The sequence below is a fragment of the Lissotriton vulgaris genome, chromosome 7 (genome assembly GCF_964263255.1).
Source record: "Lissotriton vulgaris chromosome 7, aLisVul1.2, whole genome shotgun sequence".
Taxonomy (NCBI): domain Eukaryota; kingdom Metazoa; phylum Chordata; class Amphibia; order Caudata; family Salamandridae; genus Lissotriton; species Lissotriton vulgaris.
This window is the reverse complement of record NC_141695.1, coordinates 1,672,061,307-1,672,084,360: the sequence shown is the minus strand read 5'-3', so window position 1 is coordinate 1,672,084,360 and position 23,054 is coordinate 1,672,061,307. Positions and strand designations below refer to the sequence as shown.

Below are 23,054 nucleotides of genomic sequence, written 5' to 3'. Positions count from 1 at the left end.
CATAACGTCACCATGTGCAAGCAACCTCGTTTCTTACGTACATCTCTGGGCCGGAGGAAGGCACCTGTCAGATATGTCGTTCATTGGCTGTTACCGGTGCACGGGCCCACGGTTTTTTCTTGGAAGCCCGAAGTCGATTGGCCGAACGCTGCTGAAAGGAGTCAGCGGACACTTAATTCCACCTCGCGCCCCCATCTTCCACCACCGCCCCTCACCTCGTGTGATTTTACCTCACTTTCGAACGTTTTTGTTCATCCCGGCTTTTTCCCTCTGGTTCTGTTTCCTATTTTTCAAAAGCGTTTTTCTCCCCCCATTTCTTTTACGTTGGCTAAAAAAAAGCCCAGGTCCACAGAAATGAGTGCCAACTGCTACCACCGGCTCAAATTAAGCAAGCCTTTAAAATGAGGTCAGGTTTTTCAACTAAGTCCACTTGGCAACCCACATTCAATTCCGCTTTCAGATAAAGCAGGCCGTCCTCGTGTTCCAGTAGCAGACAGTGTTTCGCTGAAAATTAATATATCCTGTTCTGTACTTAGGGTGGGTCTTAGATGTCAGGGGGGGCTGGGTTGGGCTCCTTGCAGTGCTCGGCCCCTCCCAGTGTTTATATACATAGCCCCCTGTGTCCTCTCGTCAGAGATCACGGCTGAGGCAACAGCTGCAGGCTGCAAGGATAAACAGCTGGGGGGGGGAGGGCGCGCAGCACTTGGGGCCACCTCTTCAGAGCCCTCGGCCAGCAGGAAAGAGCAGCATTCACCGGGGGAAGACGGCTCCTGCAGCAGCCTCGACTTCCCGACCTCACCCTCGAAGGCGCGGAGTGCACCGCACGGCCGGAGCCAGAGAAGGCGGGGGGGCATCTAGGCAACGAGTGGGCGCCCCCAAACCCCACAAAAACCGCAGAGCCCTGCACTGGCGACAGACCCTCTCCCTACACCAGCTCTCTGGGAGCCCTGAGGCGAAGTGACCGGCTTAGGACCTCGGGCCAAGCTCGACTGCTTGGGAAATCTCACGTCACATTAACTAGTTTGTTGCCCTAGGGCCAGACCAACTTGAACCAGCGCTGTCAGGCTGTGGAATCCCATCACCGCCAACTGGTTGGTCAATCTACGTTTGAGGAACCCTACATCGGCTCAGTGGTCATCAGAACCTACTTCAGACGTCTACTGGTTGGGAAGTCTGCATCGACACTTATGGTTGGGTAATTTGACTACATACCAGATGATTAGGGGTTGCAAGGGTGAGCCTGGATGGTGAACTTTGAGAAACCATTGCTTGGGTGAGGATCTCTGTGGCAACGCTGATTGGTTGTGCCGCAAGGTGGTTGAGGAACCCTACGCGGACATTGGCTGTCTGGAGAAACCTACATGGGCAGTGGTTGGTTGAGGAATCCAACAGTGTCACCGAGTGGCTGAGGAACCTGCCCTGATACTGACTGACTGGAGAAACCTACATGGCAGTGGTTGGTTGAGGAAACCTACAGAGTCACTGAGTGGTTGAAGAACCCTTCACTGATACTGACTGACTGGAGAAACCTACATTGACAGCAGTTGGTTGAGGAACCCAACAGTGTCACCTGCTGGTCGGTGGACTCTACGCTGAAGCCACCACAAGCATGGCCTTCACCATGCTACGTCCCATTGCTACCCACGTCATGTACCCTGACGTCAGCATGCTGTCGGAGGGCGACGAGGAGAACCGCAGTGAGAGCGACACCTCGGAGCAGTCGTACGGCGAGAGCGCGGCCAAGAGGTGCAAGGTGGGCCGCAAGCCTGGCCAGGTGGTGGTGGTGAAGCAGCGGCAAGCGGCCAATGCCAGGGAGCGCGACCGGACCCAGAGTGTCAACACGGCCTTCACGGCCCTGCGCACCCTCATCCCCACTGAGCCGGTGGACCGCAAGCTGTCCAAGATTGAGACCCTCCGCCTGGCCTCCAGCTACATCGCTCACCTGGCCAATGTCCTGCTTCTGGGCGAGGGGTGTCAGGATGGGCAACCATGCCTTGGACCCTTCTACGGTGCCAAAGGGGACCAGCAGGGACGCCAACCCCGCACCATCTGCACCTTCTGCCTCAGCAACCAGCGGAAAGCGGTGAGTTTTGGGCCTAGGGAATGGGTGACAGGAGTCTATGCTGGAGGTGAAAGAGGCTTCAGGCGGTGAAAGAATGAATGCCAGCTGGAAGAAGGCCACACACCTGACTATGACCCTCTCAACGGGGTAGGGTTAGAGGAGGTGGCTGTCACGTATGAACAGCTGTGATCAGCAGGGGACACATGGGCAGTGTGAAGACCTCAGGCACCCTAGACACCATGGCTACCCCATGGCAGAGGAACGGACAGAGTGGGGAATTAGGAACCCACAAACAGTTTGAGGAGCGGGAGCCCACGGGCAGACAGTGTGAGGGGCTAGGGTCCCATGGACAGGCAGTATAAGGGCTAGGGTCCCATGGACAGGCAGTGTGAGGGGCTAGGGTCCCAAAGGCAGACAGTGTGAGGGGCTAGGGTCCCATGGACAGGCAGTGTGAGGGGCTAGGGTCCCACGGGTAGGCAGTGTGAGGGCTAGGGTCCCATGGACGGGCAGTGTGAGGGGCTAGGGTCCCACGGGCAGACAGTGTGGGGGGTTAGGGTCCCATGGACAGGCAGTGTGAGGGGCTAGGGTCCCACGGGTAGGCAATGTGAGGGCTAGGGTCCCATGGACAGGCAGTGTGAGGGCTAGGGTCCCATGGACAGACAGGGTGAGGGGCTAGGGTCCCACGGACAGACAGTGTGATGGGCTTACATGGACAGGCAGTGTGGGGGACTAGTGTCCCAAGGACAAAGAGTGTGAGTAGTTTGGGACCCACGGGCTGACAGGGCGAGGAGCTTTCAGGCCATGGGCAGACAGTGGGAGACGTTTTCTACAAATACATAGAAAGTGTGAGTGGCCTGGGCTCGTGAGCTGGCAGCGTGAGGAGCTTGGGGCCCATTAACAGACACATCCAGGAATTGGGGCTCAAGGAGTGAGTACATGAGTTTGTTATCCAAGCAAAAGCAGTGCGGGTATTTGTGGCAGTTGGGCAGATAGTGTGAAGATCTTGGGTCCCATATAGCGGTAGACAGTGTGAGGCGCTCTGGGGCAGGCAGTGTGAGGAGCTCTTGGGCAGGCAGTGTGGGGAGCTGGGGTTTTTTGGGCAGGCAGTGTGAGGTCTGACCAGGCAGTGTGAGGAGTTATGGGACAGGCAGTGTGAGGAGCTCTTGGACAGGCAGTGTGAGGAGCTCTTGGGCAGGCAGTGTGAGGAGTTATGGGACAGGCAGTGTGAGGAGCTCTTGGGCAGACAGTGTGAGGAGTACTGGATAGGCAGTGTGGGGAGCTTCGGTTTCTTGGATAGGCAGTATGAGGAGCTCTTGGGCAGCCAGTGTGGGGAGCTCTTAAGCAGGCAGTGTGAGTAGCTCTTGGGCAGGCAGTGTGGGGAGCTCTTGGGCAGGAAGTGTGAGGAGCTCTTGGGCAGACAGTGTGGGGAGCTCTTTAGCAGGCAGTGCTAGGAGCTCTTGGGCAGCCAGTGTGGGGAGCTCTTAAGCAGGCAGTGTGAGTAGCTCTTGGGCAGGCAGTGTGTGGAGCGCTTTAGCAGGAAGTGTGAGGAGCTCTTGGGCAGGCAGTGTGAGGAGCTCTTGGGCAGACAGTGTGGGGAGCTCTTAAGCAGGCAGTGTGAGTAGCTCTTGGGCAGGCAGTGTGTGGAGCGCTTTAGCAGGAAGTGTGAGGAGCTCTTTAGCAGGCAGTGCTAGGAGCTCTTGAGCAGGCAGTGTGGGGAGCTCTATAGCAGGCAGTGTGGGGAGCTCTTGGGCAGGCAGTGTGGGGAGCTCTTGGGCAGGAAGTGTGGGGAGCTCCTGGGCAGGCAGTGTGTGGAGCTTGGGTTTCTTGGACAGGCAGTGTGGGGAGCTCTTGAACAGGCAGTGTGGGGAGCTCTTGAACAGGCAGTGTGGGGAGCTCTATAGCAGGCAGTGTGGGGAGCTCCTGGGCAGGCAATGTGGGGAGCTCTTTAGCAGGCACTGTGAGTAGGTCTTGGGCAGGCAGTGTGTGGAGCGCTTTAGCATGCAGTGTGAGGAGCTCTTGGGCAGACAGTGTGGGGAGCTCTTTAGCAGGCAGTGCTAGGAGCTCTTGAGCAGGCAGTGTGGGGAGCTCTTGAGCAGGCAGTGTGGGGAGCTCTTTAGCAGGCACTGTGAGTAGCTCTTGGGCAGGCAGTGTGTGGAGAGCTTTAGCAGGCAGTGTGAGGAGCTCTTGGGCAGGCAGTGTGGGGAGCTCTATAGCAGGCGATGTGGGGAGCACTTGGGCAGGCAGTGTGGGGAGCTCTTGGGCAGGAAGTGTGAGGAGCTCCTGGGCAGGCAGTGTGGGGAGCTTGGGTTTCTTGGACAGGCAGTGTGGGGAGCTCTTGAACAGGCAGTGTGAGGAGCTCTTTAGCAGGCAGTGTGGGGAGCTCTAGGCAGGCAGTGTGAGGCGCTCTTGGGCAGGCAGTGTGTGGAACTCTTGGGCGGGCAGTGTGAGGTGTTATTGGGCAGGCAGTGTGGGGAGTTCTTTAGCAGGCAGTTTGTGAGCTCTTGGGCAGGAAGTGTGGGGAGATTGGGGCTCACGCTTAATGAGCCCCAATGCGCACGTGGAGGCCAGGAGACACAACAGGAAGTTGTGCACGTGGACACTATGTGGAGGGCATGCGATGCGGCACGTGAACAGTGCTTGAAGGTTGGGGTCCATGGGCAGACAGTGTGAGGAACGGGGAGATGGGCAGGCACTGAGGGGAGCTTGTGGTCATGGTGTGAGGAGCTCTGGGCACACAGCCATAATGTGAGGCAGGGTCGGACTGGGACAAAAAATAGGCCCGGTGCAGAATTTAAAGTAGCCCCCCATTAGCGAAGCATATATATAAAGTGGTAATTTCAGGGAAATTAACAGTAAAAAAACGGCCCACCTGGCCATAACACTGGCTCACAACTGCTATTAAAATGGCCCACACACAGCTCTGTCAGACCAGCCCATTGGACACAGCCTGATTGCCCTGCAGGCCAGTGCAACCATGGTGTGAGGGGATGGGGAGCTGGTAGTGCGAGGAGCTCTGGGCACATGCAAACAGTGAAAGGAGTTTGGGGAGCAGGGGCGGTTAATGTGAGGATTTTGGGGGAGGTGTGATGAGTTCTGGACACATCGGTCGGCCCAGGGATGAGCACAGAACCTATGGACCTTGCAGAAGGTAGGACAGACAGTGTGAGGGACTTTTCAGCCCCATGGATAGGCAATGTGAGGAACTTGGGTACACACGGTATGCCAAGGGACATAACAGGAAGTCGGGCACCTGGACAGTATGTCCACAATGTGACACGTAAACCGTGTGTGAAGCTGGGGTGAATAGGCAGAAAGTGTGAGGTGCACTGTCATAAGGTGAGAGGAGCGGGAGCGGAAGGTGTGAGGAACAGGGGCAGATAGACAGACAGTCAGAACTCTGAGGCCCGTGGAAAGATGGTACAAGGACTTTAGACGCACGAAAAAGCAGCTTGAAGAGAGGGAGAGCGAAGAAAGTTAGAGTGACGAGTTTGGGGGCAGGAGCCCCTGGTGTCAGCCATTTGGGTCCCATGGCATGCAGTGTGACGAGCTTGGAGCACTGAGGCAGTCAGTATGGGAAGGTCAGGTCATAAAAAAAAGGCCCAATGAAGAGCAATCACATGTGGGACAGACAGTGCAGGAGTTTGGGGAAGCTGTCTGTGAGAGGTGGTTAGAACCCCTGGGCAGTTAGTGTTAGGCGCTTGGAGTGTGGGATCCATAGACAGATTATGAAGAGCATGGGAGTTTATGGGTAGCCGAGTTTTTTTTGTGTTACTAGGCCAATAAGCAATTTCCATGAGGAGCCCAGGTCGCATGACCTTTTCCCTCATACCTTGGATAGACACATACGCAACACAACAGTGCCTTGATATGCATTGTTTAGGCGCTTAATAATCGACTGGACCTTCAATGGGTAGTGGAAGGAGCTTCGGGCACAGAGACAATCGTACCTGTGTAAATCAGTATATAGGAAATGTTACATAAGACAGAGGCCTACAAGGAGTATGAGTCACATTTCATCCATACTGGTAGGCAATTTAGTTTAAGAGTCCTTGAAATGGAAAAGCACACATTCAGAATTTAAAATGCAGCACTATTGTTAGGGGGTTTCTTTAATAATAAGAAATGATTTCTACCCAAATGAACCCTTTTTGCTACATTAGGACAAGGAAAGACTAAAAAAAATATAAGGTCTAATATGTTCCTTGCAGTTTGCATGCAGCTCTTTGATGGCAGTTAATAGCTCATTGCTCTATATCAGGTTTTTAACTTATAAACTGCAAGGAGCAAACGGATCTCTGACAAAAGCAGTAACCCATTGACCTATTTATATTATATGCACTTTGTGATGTGCATGGGACACATTCTTTTAACCCTCTGCACTACGATGAGTCTCATGTTCACTAAACAAAGCTCCGGACTCTCTCCAGGAAGAACATTAATCATCTGAGATGTCATTTTTATTGATGCCTGAAAATTGCTGGGACAATGTACACGGTATCAGGTGCTTTTAAAAGGATGAACATGGCTCCCCACTAGTCAGCGCCCAGTGCGGGCACACCGATCGCACTGCCCTAGAGCCTGGCCTGGTTCCCGCTTCCCTATTTTCAGCTGGTCGCGGCCCCCAGCACACTCCTCTCAGCAATAGGAGGCCCGTCGGCTTGTATTGTTTCCGGCCCATAGCCCGGGCTCCCCTGGATCCTCCAAAACAGGAAAGGGAAGCCCGGAAGCCTGCTCCCGTCCATGCTTTGCTTAGGGTTCTCCAGAGAGCTGCCACCACAGCCCTAGGAAGGGAAACGTTCCTGTTTTGCTGGCCAAAATCTTCATTGTGCGCCAACTGCGCACCTGAAAAATCACCCGCATCCACCAGAGTTTAGAGTGCGTTCATCTCAGCCCGGCTACCACATCACTGCGAAATGAAACGTCTTTCCGGCGGCCCACTGTTGTAAGTAGATTAGGTAGGTAGCAGGAATCGTCTTCAGGTTATTAAGATAGATTTATTAAGTTACACAGCAGAGCAGTAAACCTCACAGCTGACCAGACCATCAACTGCCAAGGCTGGAATCCTCACATAACAGATAGAACACTCTTAGGTACTATGGGAGATTGGTAGGATAGGAACACTAAGAAAGGACTACGGACACCAAGTAGCCATATTGAAATAAGTATAAATATACAACAGATCTTCTCCCTTTACAAATAAAACAAAAATGAAAGACTCAAACACATAGTAAGAACTAAAGTATAGAAAACATGAAGAAAGAAAACATATAACACAAAGGAGGTCAGCAACCCCATGGACTTCCAGATCACGAATGCAGAGGAACAGGATCATGATGAGAATCATGATGAAGATCATGATGATCACCATCTCCCCTTCGATTGACAAAACATGAAGAGCCAGTCTACTCTCTACAATCCGTCATTGTGGCCACCAAAAACGGGAATAGACAGTTTACTTTCTCCGATCAGTATTTGTCCGTCGCAGCTTCCCGCTAATTGTTGAAGATAGAACAGTTCAACAAGTGCCTCAAACACACAAAAAGTTCTGGAAGAATTTTCCCGTAGAAAAATTATGAGCCAGTGCTCTTACAGTCCGAGATGAAGTTCTGGACCAGGTGTCTCGGTTCTGGTTCTTTTTCTCGGGTTATGGGCCTCTAATTGTGGTTCTGGCCTCTGAGTTACCCTTAAATTTAATTTCTTTTGTGAACAAACTGTCTCAGTACTGTGGGCTATAAAGCCCGGTTCTAGTTGCGAAACAATAGTCCACGATAGTCCACGATTCTGAAACCACCTTCTCACGATTTTCTGTAGTGGTACTGGAACTTTTGCCCTGGTTCTAGGAACCAGCCTGTCACGAATCTCGGTCGTGTCTTCTCCCGGTCCTGGGACTTCCTTTGTCCAGTCCCGGTACGGATTCTGGGGCCTTTGTCCCCTCCCGATCCTGGGACGTCTTTGGTCCTCTCCCAGTACTGATTCTGAGATGTTTGTCATCTCCCGGTCCTGGGACGTGTGCTTTGCACGCGTGGGTTCGAATCCCATCCTTGTCACCAAAAATGTTGTAAGTTGATTAGGTAGGTAGCAGGACACGTCTTCAGGGTATTAAGATAGATTTATTAAGTTACACAGCATAGCAATAAACTTGACTTGAAAAACCTTTATTTCGGTAAAAATTTACCATAAAAGACAGTCATGTAGAACAATACATTTAAGTGATTTGTGCAATAAAATGTAAAATGCATAAAAACATTACTGGAAAGAAATCTGCATGTGATAAAAACAGATCCATATTCAGTCTATATTTTGAGGTATTTCCTTCTGGTGGACCAGAGGTCGCCCAGGTACTTGGCCATTGTAAATACAATTTGGTCTGACAAATCAGTTTTTAGGACTCTGTAAGCCTGCAGGCACTTCTTGAATCCCAAGTTTCTGCATAAAGGGAGAATCCAGTGCCTACGGATCCCATGATAAGCTGGACAAAAAAAGAGAATGTGGAGCTCGCTCTCATCCGTGTTTCTACAAGCAGGACATGTACTGCTGGAATCACGGTTCCATTTGGTTGTAAAAGATTTGATTGGAAGAGAGCCGTGCCTCCACTGAAGATATAGTTTTCTCAGTACATTGGGATAAATTTTGTCTAGAGTCGGTTCCATATTGTAGTTCACCTTATGGGAGAAAAAGGACGCTGTCAGGGACCCAGGATCTAGGTGATTAAGAATCCGTGAAAGTTTAGATTCTCGATAGGACCTGGCTAGATCTTTTTTAGAGTGGGTTTGGCACTCGTTCTGGGGGTCAGACCACATACTTGAGAAACCTGCAGCCACCAGTTCGAGCTTGATGTGGAAGAGCCATTTGATTTTTCCGGCACCAGGAGTGGCTAGGATCTCCCGTAGTCCTTCCCTGTAACTGGCCAATTCAGGGGTTGACCATAATCTACGCCAGAAGGCCAGTGGGCGTAGAGCCAGCTCCTCATTAAGTGGTCGTAAACCAAGGTCCATCCTCAGCGGGACAAGGGGGGTGCTCGGTGGTAACCCTACAAGGTTACGGATAAATCTGTTCTCCACCATCAACAATTTGGATGTATTTTCGTGGCCCCAGAGTTCAGATCCGTAGAGGGCTGCCCCCTTGGCCTGGGATTTGTAGATCTGTAGTGGGGGGCCAATCGGCCTAACCGAGGATTTGTTGTTTGCCACGAGCTTCATTACGCCTCCCGACTGCTGGGTCAGTTTCAGTGCCGCTTTTTCCAGGTGGGAGTTCCAGGTAAATTTATCGTTCAAAACAATTCCTAGGTATTCAAAGGTGTTTACCCTTTCCAGTTTGGTGTGTAAAATACTAGGACAGAAGTGGAATTTCTGTGGAGGGTTGAAGACCATGAATTTAGTCTTTGTGGCATTAATTTCTAATCCGTGGGTTTCACAGAAGTCCACAAAGCCGTCAAGGGTGCACTGGATACCTTTTGCCGACTTGGATAAGAGCAGTGTATCGTCGGCGAACATGATGGCTGATACCCTCTCGGAGGCCAGTTTCGGTGCATCAGAGTTGGTTACACCTGCTAAGTGGGCAATTACCCCGTTGACATAGAGGCAAAACAGGGTTGGTGCAAGCACACAACCCTGCCTTACCCCCCTGCCAACGGGGAACTTCTCAGACAGTTCTCCCATCCTGCCGCATCTAACCTGAGCATAGTTTCTAGTGTGGAGGCGTATTATCATTTTCAAGAGGCCATCAGGGACCCCCAGATTATCGAGGACCTCCCACAACTTGTTCCTCGGTACCAGGTCGAACGCTGCCCTTAGGTCCACAAATACCGTGTAGAGGCTGCCACCCTCCAGTAGTACTGTTTTCCAGTGTATCATGGCCAGGCGAAAGATCTGGTCCACTGTGGAGACCTACTCCCAAAAGCCTGCTTGAAAGGGGCTCAAGATGTTATAGTCCCTGATCCACTCATGTAGGCGGTTTAGCAAGAGTTTGGAAAAGAGTTTCTGGGAAACGTCAATTAGGCTTATAGGCCTATAGTTTGCAGGAAGGAGGGGAGACCCCTTTTTAAAAATTGGCACAATTTCTGCCCCTGGCCAAGTAGAAGGGATTGGCAAGCCCTTCAGGATAGCATTAAATAGTACCCCTAGATAGGGAGCCCAGACATTTGGTTCATGCTTGTAGAGATCGCCTGGGAGCCTATCTAGGCCCGGCGCCTTACCAGCAGACAGGGAGGAAATTGCCAGGGTAATTTCTTCTAAAGTGAAGCCCTCGATCTCAGTTGGCCTGTTTGTGATGTAGGGGGACTCTCCACCATGTTCGCTGCTTTCATTGTCACTGTTATGTGGGAGATATAAGTTTTTAAAATGTTCCTCCCAAACAGATGGTGCAATACAAGCCTCGACAGCTGCAAGTGGTTCAGACGAGCCGTGCCTAACAATTTGCCAAAAGGTCCGTGAGTCTTGGCAAGCGAGGGCGGCTGTTATCTTTAACCAGTTCTCCTCGTCCCATTCTATTTTTGCGGTGTGGAGGGCAGATTTGTAGGAAAGACGTTTCTCCCTGATTACGGTTGGGGTTTCTCGGGCTTTCAATGATTCGAGCAGAAGGGTTTTTGCTTCCCTGCAAGAGGCGTTGAACCAGGTCGCTCTTCTCTTTTTGGGCTTGCGAAGCCTGGCAACTGGGTTCAATATATCTGCAGGGTTTGTGCATAGCTCCGAGTGGATGTTCCCGATTGCAGCCAGATGTACCTGAGAGTCCAGGCTACCCATGGTGTTAGTCTCTAGATCGCTCCCCAGATAGTTCACACAGCACTCTACTTTTTCCAGGGCAGGTGCGATTAATGCGTAAAGTCTTTCAATATTGGTTTGGTTTTCCAGCAATTTGGTCCATTTTATTCTGCGCCTATTGCTGGTTAACGCTAGGTCGGACTGGGATGGTGCATTGGGATCTACCTTCTCAAGATGGCGATAAGGGATCTCAAACTTTAGTGAGAGCAGATTGTGGTCACTATCATATCTGGAGATGACTCTAAAGTCTTTCGCCCTCTTCCAATCTCTAGTTGATACCATTATGTAGTCGATCCTTGACTCGTGTCCCAGCCTATTAAAGGTGTTTTTAGGCGGAATATCACCCTCCATCCGGCCATTGCATGCCCTGAGAGAGTGACTAAGTGTGAGGGACATTATCTGAATGGCGAGGGGGGAACATGTCTTGGTGGCTACATCTGCCAAGGAGGGAATATCCCATAGGTCATCCTCCTCGGCCGATATACCTTCCACATAGGCGGGGAGTGGTTCAAATTGATTGTTAAAGTCACCACCTATGATTAAAGGGGAGGAAAAATTGTGTGTATCGAGAAAATGGGCTAGATCTTCCACTGGGCCCGATGTTGCAGCAACCCCAACTGGCCTCGAATAAAAGTTGATCACTACAAGTTTCCCTCCACATGGCCATTCTAGGGAGACACATTGGAAGTCACAAGAATTGGTTTCCATAGGTGTGGCCCTGCAGGCCAGGTGGGACCCCACCCAGGTTGAAAGGCCTCCTGAAGGGCGGCCTTTTCCACCCCATTTCGCTTCAATACTAAAGGTCGCGAATCCCTGGTGGCTACGTTGTTCTCTAGCCCAAGTCTCTTGTAAGAGACAGATGTCATAGCCCTCTACTAAGTCTATCCAATCAGGGGTATCTAATTTGTTAGCTAACCCAGCCACATTCCAGGATAGAATGGAGAGTGTGCCGTGAGCCTCTGTTGTGCTTCTGATATTTGATGTTCCGGGGCGCCCTAGAGCTACAGATTTCCCACACTGATTAGGTGGGGCGGTGTGCCATAGAGCACTGTTTGGTGTGTGGCTCTGTGGAATGGGGAGTTTATGATTCAGCCCCTGATTGGAGTCAGCGGTTTCACCCATGGGAGAGCATGTGATATGTCTATCTGCCCCTGGTCTAAGATCAATTGACACTGTGTGTGCTGGTGTTGGTGGGAGAGAAGAGCCAACCATAAGTGTGTCTAGAGTACTGGTTATCGGTGCATTGCCTGAAGACTGAGTGTGATTGCTGGTTTGAATGGGTGAGGGGGGTGCAGTGTCTACTGGATGTGGAAGTCAATCCACCTCCTCGAGACAACCGTATCTATTTGAAGTCGGGATCCCATTCCATCCTCTGGGTGTATCCGCCCACCAGTTACTTTGTGCTCCCCAAGTGTGTTTCCTCGCCTGCATCCTGCTCCAGTTCCCCCCCTGAGCTGGAGGGGGACGTGGTGGGTAGAAAAAGGTGAGTGGTCTTGCTATTATTGTTGTAACTGAGCTATGGTTGATCCATGAGTAAATGGCATGAGCAGTGTTGGAGTCCTCAAAGGTGATTATCACACAGTCTCCAGGGGTGGTCTTTTGTGTGGTCCCTACCCAAGGTACCCTCCTTACCATAAGGATTTTACTCAAGTGGTTGGGGATTGGTTTATTGGTTTCCAACCAATGGATCACCTTGTTCTTGAGGGAGGCAAAGTTTTCATGCTGATTGTATACCAGTTCGGTTACCCCGGTCAGCACCACGACGTAGGGGCTTACCTCAGGGGGAAGATCTACAAATCCCCTTGATCGTATAAAACTGGTACTGGCTCTCTGCGATGTTGAAGGATTAGCGCTCTGGCCATTGTGTCTCACATTAGGTTGCTCAGTCGGGACAGGTGTACTTTGGGCGGGTGCGGCTAAGGGAGGTGGCATTGCCCCACTAGGATGATTATTGACATTTACCTTAGTTCGGGGTTTGGGTGTTGGTTTGTCCTTGGATATAGTATTGGAAGTGTTAAGGGAAGAGCATGCAGCAGGTACAAGTGTGTTAATAGATCCTGGTCTCTTAGCTTTAGGGGGAGGCCGCGAATTCACTGCTGCTTGGGTGGTAGAGTCCAAGTGTACGGCTGGGAGCAAAGGTCCATTTGTGCCTGTAGATTTAGAATTCTGCATAGTGATGGTTGCCAAGTTTAATATACTTTTTTCTATTTCTAGTAGCTGGGTCTCTATGTGTGTGAATCTCTTTTCTATTGGGGAGAGTAGTTTTTTTAATGTTTCCCAAACAATAGTGAGAAATTCAACATCCCTCCCTTTGATAGAACATAGAGGGGTTCCTGCAGTGTCACTTTCTATGGTGAGATCGTTGTTTTCCTGAATGACTACTGTGTGAGGGGAGGTGTTTTCCGTGCATGTTACTAGGGTTGAGGATTGCAGTGTTGGCAAGTTATCAAGAGGAGGTGCCTTGGTTGGTAGCTGCGCCTTCGCCACTTTGGCCTTTTTTCTTGAGTATGCCGAGGTAGGGTTGCGTTTCCTTTTATTGTGTGGGTGCTTTTGTACTGTGAATAGGCTACCATCTTTTTCTTGTGGGGCAGGGGTGGGTTCAACTGTCGAGGGTAAACCCTCGTCACAACACTTCTTTTAGTCTACATTCTCGCCCGGATGGAAATTTGGGGGGGAGATGGATTTATCTAGGGGTTTCCCCTGTGGGGAGGGTGAACTTACTACTTTTGTAGCATGAATGTCGGCATTAGTAGCGATCAGGGTGGGTGTAGGACCTAACAGCCGTTCAGGAGTTTTCGCCCAGGCAATAGGGCCAAGAGAGGATTTTTTAGCGGCGGTTAACTCGACTGACAGTCTTCTGGCAGCTTCAAGTTCTAGTGACACCCTATGTTGCATCTTGGTTATTTCATTGTCTATGGCAGTGTGAGTCCTGGTGATGAAATCGTCCAGGGTGCCATTTTTTAGTTTTGATTTGGCTGCTCTGTCTCTGAACTCGCGGGTTGCCATGCTGGGTTCTAATTTAGAGGTCGATTTGGACATCGAAGTGGGGTGGCCCAGCCCAGTCTCTAACTGCCTCTAACGGCCTAAAACGGCCCTGTCTTTGCCCAGTCTTAGCCCGGGCTGCGTCCCGCGCTGCGGGAGTGAGGTGGTGTTTTGTAGGTGGCGGTTTGGGCGGGGGGGCGGGCCAGCAGGGAGAGCGGACCGGAAGCTCTTCCTTGGTCTCGCAGGGACTTCTGGGAAATGAAGTCCCTGCACGCTCGCAGCCCTGCTGGTGCCTCGCGCCCCTTACCGCCTTTCCGCTACGACCTCTGGGTTCCGCCCACAAAGATGCAGGGACTGGGGCTCACCAGCGATGCGGCACCCGCAAAGCGGGTGCGGCGAGTCGTCAGCTGGGAGCCTCGTGTGCCGCTGAAAAGTGCGCTGTGCAGAAAGCCTCTCTCCTTGGGCCTGTCTCCTCGTGTGAGTGTCCACCGTGCAAGGGTTGCCGGTGCTCTTTTTTGAAGTCCTGAGATGGGCGGGGGGGCGGGCCAGCAGGGAGAGCGGACCGGAAGCTCTTCCTTGGTCTCGCAGGGACTTCTGGGAAATGAAGTCCCTGCACGCTCGCAGCCCTGCTGGTGCCTCGCGCCCCTTACCGCCTTTCCGCTACGACCTCTGGGTTCCGCCCACAAAGATGCAGGGACTGGGGCTCACCAGCGATGCGGCACCCGCGAAGCGGGTGCGGCGAGTCGTCAGCTGGGAGCCTCGTGTGCCACTGAAAAGTGCGCTGTGCAGAAAGCCTCTCTCCTTGGGCCTGTCTCCTCGTGTGAGTGTCCACCGTGCAAGGGTTGCCGGTGCTCTTTTTTGAAGTCCTGAAATGGGCGGGGGGCGGGCCAGCAGGGAGAGCGGACCGGAAGCTCTTCCTTGGTCTCGCAGGGACTTCTGGGAAATGAAGTCCCTGCACGCTCGCAGCCCTGCTGGTGCCTCGCGCCCCTTACCGCCTTTCCGCTACGACCTCTGGGTTCCGCCCACAAAGATGCAGGGACTGGGGCTCACCAGCGATGCGGCACCCGCGAAGCGGGTGCGGCGAGTCGTCAGCTGGGAGCCTCGTGTGCCGCTGAAAAGTGCGCTGTGCAGAAAGCCTCTCTCCTTGGGCCTGTCTCCTCGTGTGAGTGTCCACCCCATAGCAATAAACCTCACAGCTGACCAGACCATCAACTGCCAAGGCTGGAATCCTCACATACCAGATAGAACACTCTTAGGTACTATAAGAAATTGGTCGGATAGGAACACTAAGAAAGGATTACTGACACCAAGTAGCCATATTGAAATAAGTATAAATATACAACACCCACCCTTGTCAATTCCTGCTGTACAGTGACAAGAGTGAACGTGTCATGATAAGCTTCTATGGCGTTGTACCTTTCATGCACTTGGCAGTTCAGTCTCAGTTTAAGGCATTTATTCATTACTTCAGTTCCGGATAGTAGTAGTTACACCTGGCTGGCTGGTTGGTACATCTGGCCCTGCACTTGATACCAGTGGTCTCAGGAGTCATGAAGAAAGTGTCAGGTGGTGAAATGGGGGTGGGTTCTGTTTACTTTCTGTAGCTTCTACCGATACCTCCCCTCAGAGGAGTAACTTCAGGGGAAGTGTTTGGGGTGTTAAACTCCCCTAATAAATGTATTTTCTGGTAAAAAGTTGGGTACAGGGGCTTTTAGTCGGGTATAGTGAGGTGATTGTTAGATTTCACCAGGAATGTTTACACAAACACAGACAAAAACACACACACACTCTCTACCTTTCGGCTTCCAAAATCCTAAAAAATGTTGGTTATTTTACTAAGTATTATGTTTTCTCTCACCCTGCATTGGTCCCCCTTTCCACTGCCCCTTAGCCACTGTCATATGACCTGATTGTCCTATAATGTATTTTAACTTTATATGACAGTGTGATTGTTGGGAAATCTGAATCTCCCCCCACCCCTCCAATCTTTCTGACCAAGTAACGCACCTGCCACCCCTAGTCCCTACTCCACAAATAGGAGGCTGCAGAGAGGATGTGGTCAGGATAATGGGTCAACCACTTGATGGTATTGCTAATCAGAGGGTGCATGATGACGCTTGCACTATGTGCACTGACACATCTAGGGTACCAGAGCATTATGGGAAAGTAGGGAAAGAGGCCATTGACACTGGAGCACCTGGCCTCAAAGTTTGGACCGTAAAGATCCCCGCTCCCATAGCACCCCAATCCAACCATTTTTCCTCCTCAGCCCTCTCTCTATCTCTCGTCTACCTCTCTTGTCGCTTTTGCTCTCCCTTCCCCTCCCTCCCTTTCTTTCTCTTGAAGCCTCCCTGTGCCTGCTGCAATTAACCTGGTATATGAGGCATGAGGAGTGGCCCAAAAGGCCTATCCGGCCCTGGCCAAAGCATCACTATTAGCTTGTCAGCAGAGCATTTCACACGAACCCTATTTTAAAGGAGACCGGGATGCCGACACAGATCACCTCAACTAATGGCATGGAGTAGCCAACAGGACTGGGGTCTGAAAGTGGTAGACACGCAGCTATGTAAATCAGAGGCGAGGCATCTGAGGCTAGACTAAAGTCAGCCCACCTCCCACTCATTTGGGTCATGCAGAACAAGTGAACCTTCTCGCCTTCTGTTGAAAGAGTCGATCTTCTGAAATGTGGATGAGGCGACTAGATGATGTGATGCCTAGCAAGTAGTGGCATGGGATTCTAGTGGAAATGCAGCGCTTAACTCTTCCTTCTTTCCTTCTAGGCGGCTCGGAAGGAGCACGGAGGCGGTGGTCTCAAGGTCAGAGGGCTGAACTCAATGCGCGTTTCTCAAAGATGATCACTGGAACACCAGCATGCCAGCTGGATCTCTGGACACGAGGAGATGCATCAACAGAAAGTCAACATGAGAAGAACCATCTCTGCCAGTCTCTTGTTGCACGTTCAGGGTGCACACACTCACCCAGAGCTCCCTAAGATCACTTTAAGTGAGACTGGGGGGGAAGTTACTCGCCATGAGCTCTTCAAGGTCAGACTTAGCGAGATCCTAAGATGCAAGAGTACCTGTGCTCCTTTAAATCACATCCTGCGGGACTGGAGCGCAAGAGCTCGCTCCAAGCTTTGTAAGTATACTCAGCAGAACTGGGGCGCCAGAGCTTGCCATGAGCTTCATTATGCTAGCATCTGCACAACTGGTACAACGAAGGTAGCTTAGAGTTCTGTAGCATCACTCTTTATGAAGACTGTGAGTAGAAGCTCTGTTAGGCTACAGACTAATCAACTAGCTAGAAGATCCTTAACTTTAAACAACATGGACTTTCAATTCCCTTGGAGTTCTGTAAGATCTCCTTCAATAAGATCTGTGCATGTAAGCTTGCTTTGAGCTTTTAAAGATCACCTTCAGCGAGTCAGGGACAATCACATTTACCTATAGCTTTAGTACCTCCATGACCCCGTATTTGAGCAGGGCCGGGGTAAGGAGGCATCTTGAGCTCTGAAATGTCACTTGGAACAAACCTTGAACAAACATGAATGTCTTGCTCAGAAAATTCACTTTCAGTGAGAATGGGACAAAAAAGTGGGTCCTGAGGCTGCAACAGAGAAGCTTGCATGGTGCTTTGTGAGATGACTTTCAGCAAGGTGCGTATGCGTGAATGGAGCACCATAAAATGTCTTTTGTAAAATCTGTGACACACAATCATGCCTGGAGCTCCATTGGATCAGTTTCACAGATGGGGTGACACGCAAGCTTGCCTGGAGCTCCCAAGGGATCACTATCTTGAAGACATATTGCATAAATCAGGTGCACACTGGAAAAGCCAACATAACCTGGAGTACTCTTAGGTCACGACTGAAATCTAAGATGAAAAGGTTTATCTGGAGCACTTCTAGATCAAGAATATAGATCCAGGAGACCACATTCAAGTAGATTTCGAGTGATCTAAGTGTGTCTGGCACGTGCTCCTCTACCCAAAGCCTTCCACTCTCCTCACAAGAAGTATACACACCTGCAGATAGGCATGTGACAACTTGACACCACTGGGAAGGAAAGCCGAGCCAGTAGAAATGTACGTTAATGAATTATATATATGTTTCTAGTGTAATAGATGATATTAATGATAAATCAGAGTATTGCAAGAGGTGTTTATTTTGTTATTTGTTTATTGTTTGAAATTAAAATTATTTTTTCTCATGCCTTGCTATATTTATTTTCTTTCTATTTTTACATGTTTTAGAAGGTGTTGTGCAGCTCTGAAATCTACAAGCAACATGGTTTACTTTTATTTCCAGTTTTTGTTTTCTAATGTAAAAATCTACGACACTTTCAATATTTATTTTCCAAATTTACATTGGTCTTAATTATCAACTGAGGTCCTGAGGTCCCACGAGCACTGATGGCCCCGAAGTTGTGGAATAGGGTGAATAACGACTTGGTGGCTAATTCACAAAAGTATTTAGCATTACGGTACATAGTAATGCAGGAGTACTTTTTAATGTGCATGCCTTTGTGAATCAGCTCTAATGCATCCAACTCTCCTATGTATACCAATTGCATATGAATATTCCCTCAGCATTCTCTTTTTATTCCCATTGTGAGTGTTTTCAGTCAATCTTATTGATATTTTCTCCACGATATTCTTGAGTCGCGATGTCAGTGGGTGCAAGGACATTATACAAACCACTGTAACCATGCCAAGAACTATTCTAAAGGGGCTAACCCTTTTGTCACAGCCCAGCTAAACTAGTCCCTGCTGGTATGCTCTGTAGGACCAGGCCCCAGGCTGCCCTTCTTTGCAGGGGAGAGCCTCATTTTGCAAGTGAACAACCGAGTGACTCCCACAGGTTTGAGGTGACCTGACAATCTACGCCACAGGGCAAGTCTCTTTCACAAAACACAGTTTCTCTGGTGGATCCTAGGATTAGGAGTATTTAGAATTTGAATCTCCTGGGGGAAAGTAGGATGGACAAAGTCTTGAAACTGTCCTGAATGTTTTAATGAATTAATGGGGCCCATAAGTGGTCGGAAAAGCAAATTTTTTTTATTTTAACTCGCTTTGTAACATTCAAAGTTGAAAGGGGTAATTCTTTGGTTTAGAAACAGACATGGATTCAAGTATTCAGTAACTGACTGACCACGGTAGAAGTGAAACGGGAAAAAAGAACAATACACGGCAGGTCAAGACCTCATTCAAGACATTCCTTCGTATAGATGGACCACTGGGAGGTGAGGGATAGAACATGGACTTCGCAGGCATTGAATATTGCTGTTATTTTGTCACTCTCCCAGAGTTCAACTAAATCTAGATAAGTGAGGCTAGGTAAACCACAACATACAGTAATCCTTTAAATGCAGGTGTCATGCTGAGCGTTTAAAATAAAACTTTTTATTGACCAGGTGTAATGGAATAACTATTTTCTATTTGTATACAAAAATAAAGAAAAGAGTACGAGGACTGTTATTTTTTTGAAAACAACAATTACTGCAAAATGTTTCTGTGAAACAATACAGTTGCCCTCTAGACTACTTTCTGTCAAACAATGGAACGTAATGCCGTCGGATCTCCTAAAACCAAGTGATGGTGAATCACGACTTTAATGGGTGCGTGAACACACAAATATTATTAATACACTATACAAATGCCATAACTTAACTGAGGAAGTGGCCATACCTCACATGAGGAAGTGATGTTATAAATTAGCTCCCACTGCTCTGTCCTGTTTGCCCGCATAGAGGGCATCCCCTGTGGTGAGGCGCGACGCGCCGTGAAGCCGGTAGGCACGTCGGCGCCCCACAGCAAGCCGACCGGAGCCTACCCGCGTCGACCGCCACCAAGCAACTGCGGACCGCCCAGAGCCCACCTGCGACGGCCGCGAGGCTGAGAACCCCCATCGGAGAGGTACACGGGCCGGGCGGAGCCCACCCGCCGCGACCGCGACGGAGCATCTGGCCCGCCGGCCGAAGGTGAGCCCCACGGGCGAAGTGCCCGCCATAGACTGTGGTGATCAATAAGCAGCGCCAGCGGAGCCTACCCGCGGCCTGCCCGAGTCGTTCCCCGCCCCCGCCGCATGTGTGCTTGGAAGCGGCAGGGGCACAGAGACTAATGGCTGCGTGAGGAAGCGCGGCCGGACCCGCAACACCCGTCAACAACGAGGGAGAAGGGAGCGGAGTAGCTAACCGCCTCCCGACCCCCCTCGCGACGTGATCGAGACCAAGCGGAGCCCACCCGCGGCCTGCCGGTGACATCCCCACCGAAGAAAGACTCTGCAGCGCCAGCGGAGCCCACCCGCGGCCTGCTGACGGCATCCCCGAGTGGATAAGAACTGCAGAGCCAACGGAGCCTACCCGCGGCCTGCGACGTCCGTGACAGGTCTCCGCCGCGCAGCGTGTGGAATGTGAAGCTGCTGCGGCGGGAGACCGGAGCCTAATCAGCATTGAAAAGGCAGAGCCGGCGGAGCCTACCCGCGGCCTGCCTCAAGCACCCCCCGCCCAAGGAAGTGTGACCGGAGCGACGCGCTCCCCGCCTGAGGAAGCATCAACCCCCCCCCCGCGAGGACTGACGAGGCTGCAGCGGGCGGGGAGGGGAAAGAAGGAAGCGCATACACGCGGCCAGCGCCGCCGCCGATCAGATGAGCCTCCACCTCGTGGGCCCCATAAACAAAACAAAAAAATAAAATGAAGTGCCTGTGAGCGACCAGCGCCGCCAACCATAAACTGTGCCACGCAGAAAGGAAAACTCTAAAGACTATTACCCTGTGCACAGCCACGGAGCAGCACCTCACCTCTCACACACACAGCAAGCATGTGAGCATTGACCACATGATCCAGAATAACAGTGCCTTACTTGCATGCACGGGCACTCCTATGTGCCCCCACCCTGTGAGCAAACACAGATATGAAAATAAAAGAGACTCACCCAGCTCCCTGCTACCAGCAGCTCTAGCCCCCTGTGCACCGAGAGAGCATAGACAATAGAGTGCTCAATCAGCGAAGAAGGTATCAAGCAAGGCAGGCTGCTAACACAGTGAACACTGCCACCCAGTGGCCAAAGTCAAAGCGCACCTACATCCACAAGAACCAAAACAAGCATTGCACAACGCAAGCTCAGTCAACAGCATCAAGGGGCATCAGACTGAGTAGCGCCCCCAAGGAAAGCATCTAAACTCCCGCAGCAAGCAAGCATCCAACCTCACGCAGCAAGTAACTGCGCAACAGCGCAAATGACACCCACCCACACCAGCAAGGAGTCGGCGGCTGCCACTTCCAACGCGACGTGGGAAAAAGGCACCAATGCCTCACAAAGCATCCAAGCCCTGACGTCTGGAGGAAACGACTGCCAAGCATCAGAAGAACGTCCGGGGAAACGACTGCCGCGATCAAAGGACGGAGAGAGCAGCGACGCCTGGTGGCCACAGGCGCTCACCGCAGCATCAACTACTCCCGCCAACGGTCCAAAGCATCAAGTACCTGACGACAGCCAAAGCAGCAAGTACCCAACGTCCTGCAATAAGCGTCCCAGAACCCTGAACAGTAAGTGCGCAAACAACGCGCCACGTGGCGACGCACAGCCACCGCAAGCAGAAAGAAGAATGCATGCAGCGCCATCGCGCAGAACAATCTTCGCGAACGATCGCCCATCAAGTGCCGACCCGCGACAGATCCATGGAGCCTCCCAGGGGCCGATCCGCAGGATGATCGCCCATCAAGTGCTGACCCACAACGGGTCCCCCAGGAACTGTTGTAGCGCAAAGTCCGACAGGACGACCGAAAGCAACCTGCCCGGCATCGGCAGAAGTGGACCACCAATCGGTCCAGGACGTTCAACCATGAACAGGTCTACAAACATGGACCCCTGAACGTCACCAACAAGCATCAAGAAAAGAAAGCATCAAGAAAAGAAGGTTCGTGACACCAACTCTGGCTACTGAGGAAGAAGGAGAAAGTGTCCCCGACGGGGACAAGACCAGGGGTACACATGCGGGGTGCGCGCACTGCATGGAGGACCCAGGTCAGAAGAGAAGACACCAAGATCGGTCCAAGTGATGTCGCGATGCAGAAAGAAGGAAAGGAGAGACCCGAGTGGCACGTCTGCCACCGCGAAAAGGAACGAAGAAAAGGAGAGATCTGAGTGGCACGTTTGCCACCGTGAAAAGGAAGGATCTGAGTGGCACGTTTGCCACCGCAAAAAGGAAGGATCTGAGTGGCACGTTTGCCACCGCAAAAAGGAAGGATCTGAGTGGCACGTTTGCCACCGTGAAAAGGGAGGAAGAAAAGGAGAGATCTGAGTGGCACGTTTGCCACCGTGAAAAGGAAGGATCTGAGTGGCACGTTTGCCACCACCGAAGAGAAGAAAAGGAAAAGAGGTCAGAAGCACGACGACAGGACGACAAGAGAATGGAGGATAACCAAGAGGAGTGTGGACCAAAACACCACGACACTCAAAAGGGGAAACACCGAGGAGAACGTGAGAGGTGCACGACAGTCCACAAGCACGACCGGGACAAGTAACATCACTGGAAGGAAGCATCCACATGCGAACTCGACAGTCATCCATGGAAGGACAGAAGAGAGCACGCCAGTCTGTTGGCAACACCCACCTCTGGGATGGAACGGACGAAAGGGCCGCGGAAATCCAGGGGCAGAGGCCTCAGGGACACCGGTGGCAGCGGGTCCCACACGAGAGACGGACTGTTGAAGCTCACGCTGAAGATCCTGGAAGACCGAAGGTCGCACACGACTGAACCAGTGCCAACAACACCCTTTCAGGTGGAACTCGGACACGGAGAAGATGACCCGTAGCGACGACCTTCAACATGTTTGAAGAGGCAAGGCGGCATGCACACCGGTCCAGTGGAAACCTGGCAGAAAGGCCTCCGGGTCGTCCAGTGAGAGGGGACACCCACGAGAGAGGGGTATCCGTGAGAGGGATAACCTGCAGCTGAAAGTCCAGTCAGGAACAGACACCAGTTTCAACCAAGCACTTTGAACAGGACGGTCCAGCGAAAAGTAACACACTTGGGACTCAATGTATATTTATACTTCTGCACGTTCACAGGATGTGAAACAGAGCGAGAGAGACTGTAAAGCCCACTTACAAGCTGCAAGTCTGCCAAGGCAAAAGAAAAGACATTGCCAGCAATCAACTGAACTAGCAGTAAATACCACCATGTGGGAGTCGTCGTGTAAATCATAGGTTTTGTTTGAACTGTTATTTTTCCCCGCAGGTTGAACTCTAGT

The 23,054-nt window shown here is 51.3% G+C and overlaps 1 protein-coding gene across 1 annotated transcript; it reads left to right on the top strand.

Annotated features, from left to right (window-relative positions):
* The first annotated feature begins 1,492 nt into the window (after positions 1-1,492).
* TCF15 (transcription factor 15) lies at positions 1,493-18,011 on the top strand. The gene is made up of 2 exons (XM_086929050.1): positions 1,493-2,083; positions 16,584-18,011. The coding sequence occupies exons 1-2, from the start codon at positions 1,610-1,612 to the stop codon at positions 16,656-16,658; spliced, it is 549 nt and encodes a 182-aa protein (XP_086785176.1). The 5' UTR covers positions 1,493-1,609; the 3' UTR covers positions 16,659-18,011.
* The last annotated feature ends 5,043 nt before the right edge of the window (positions 18,012-23,054 follow it).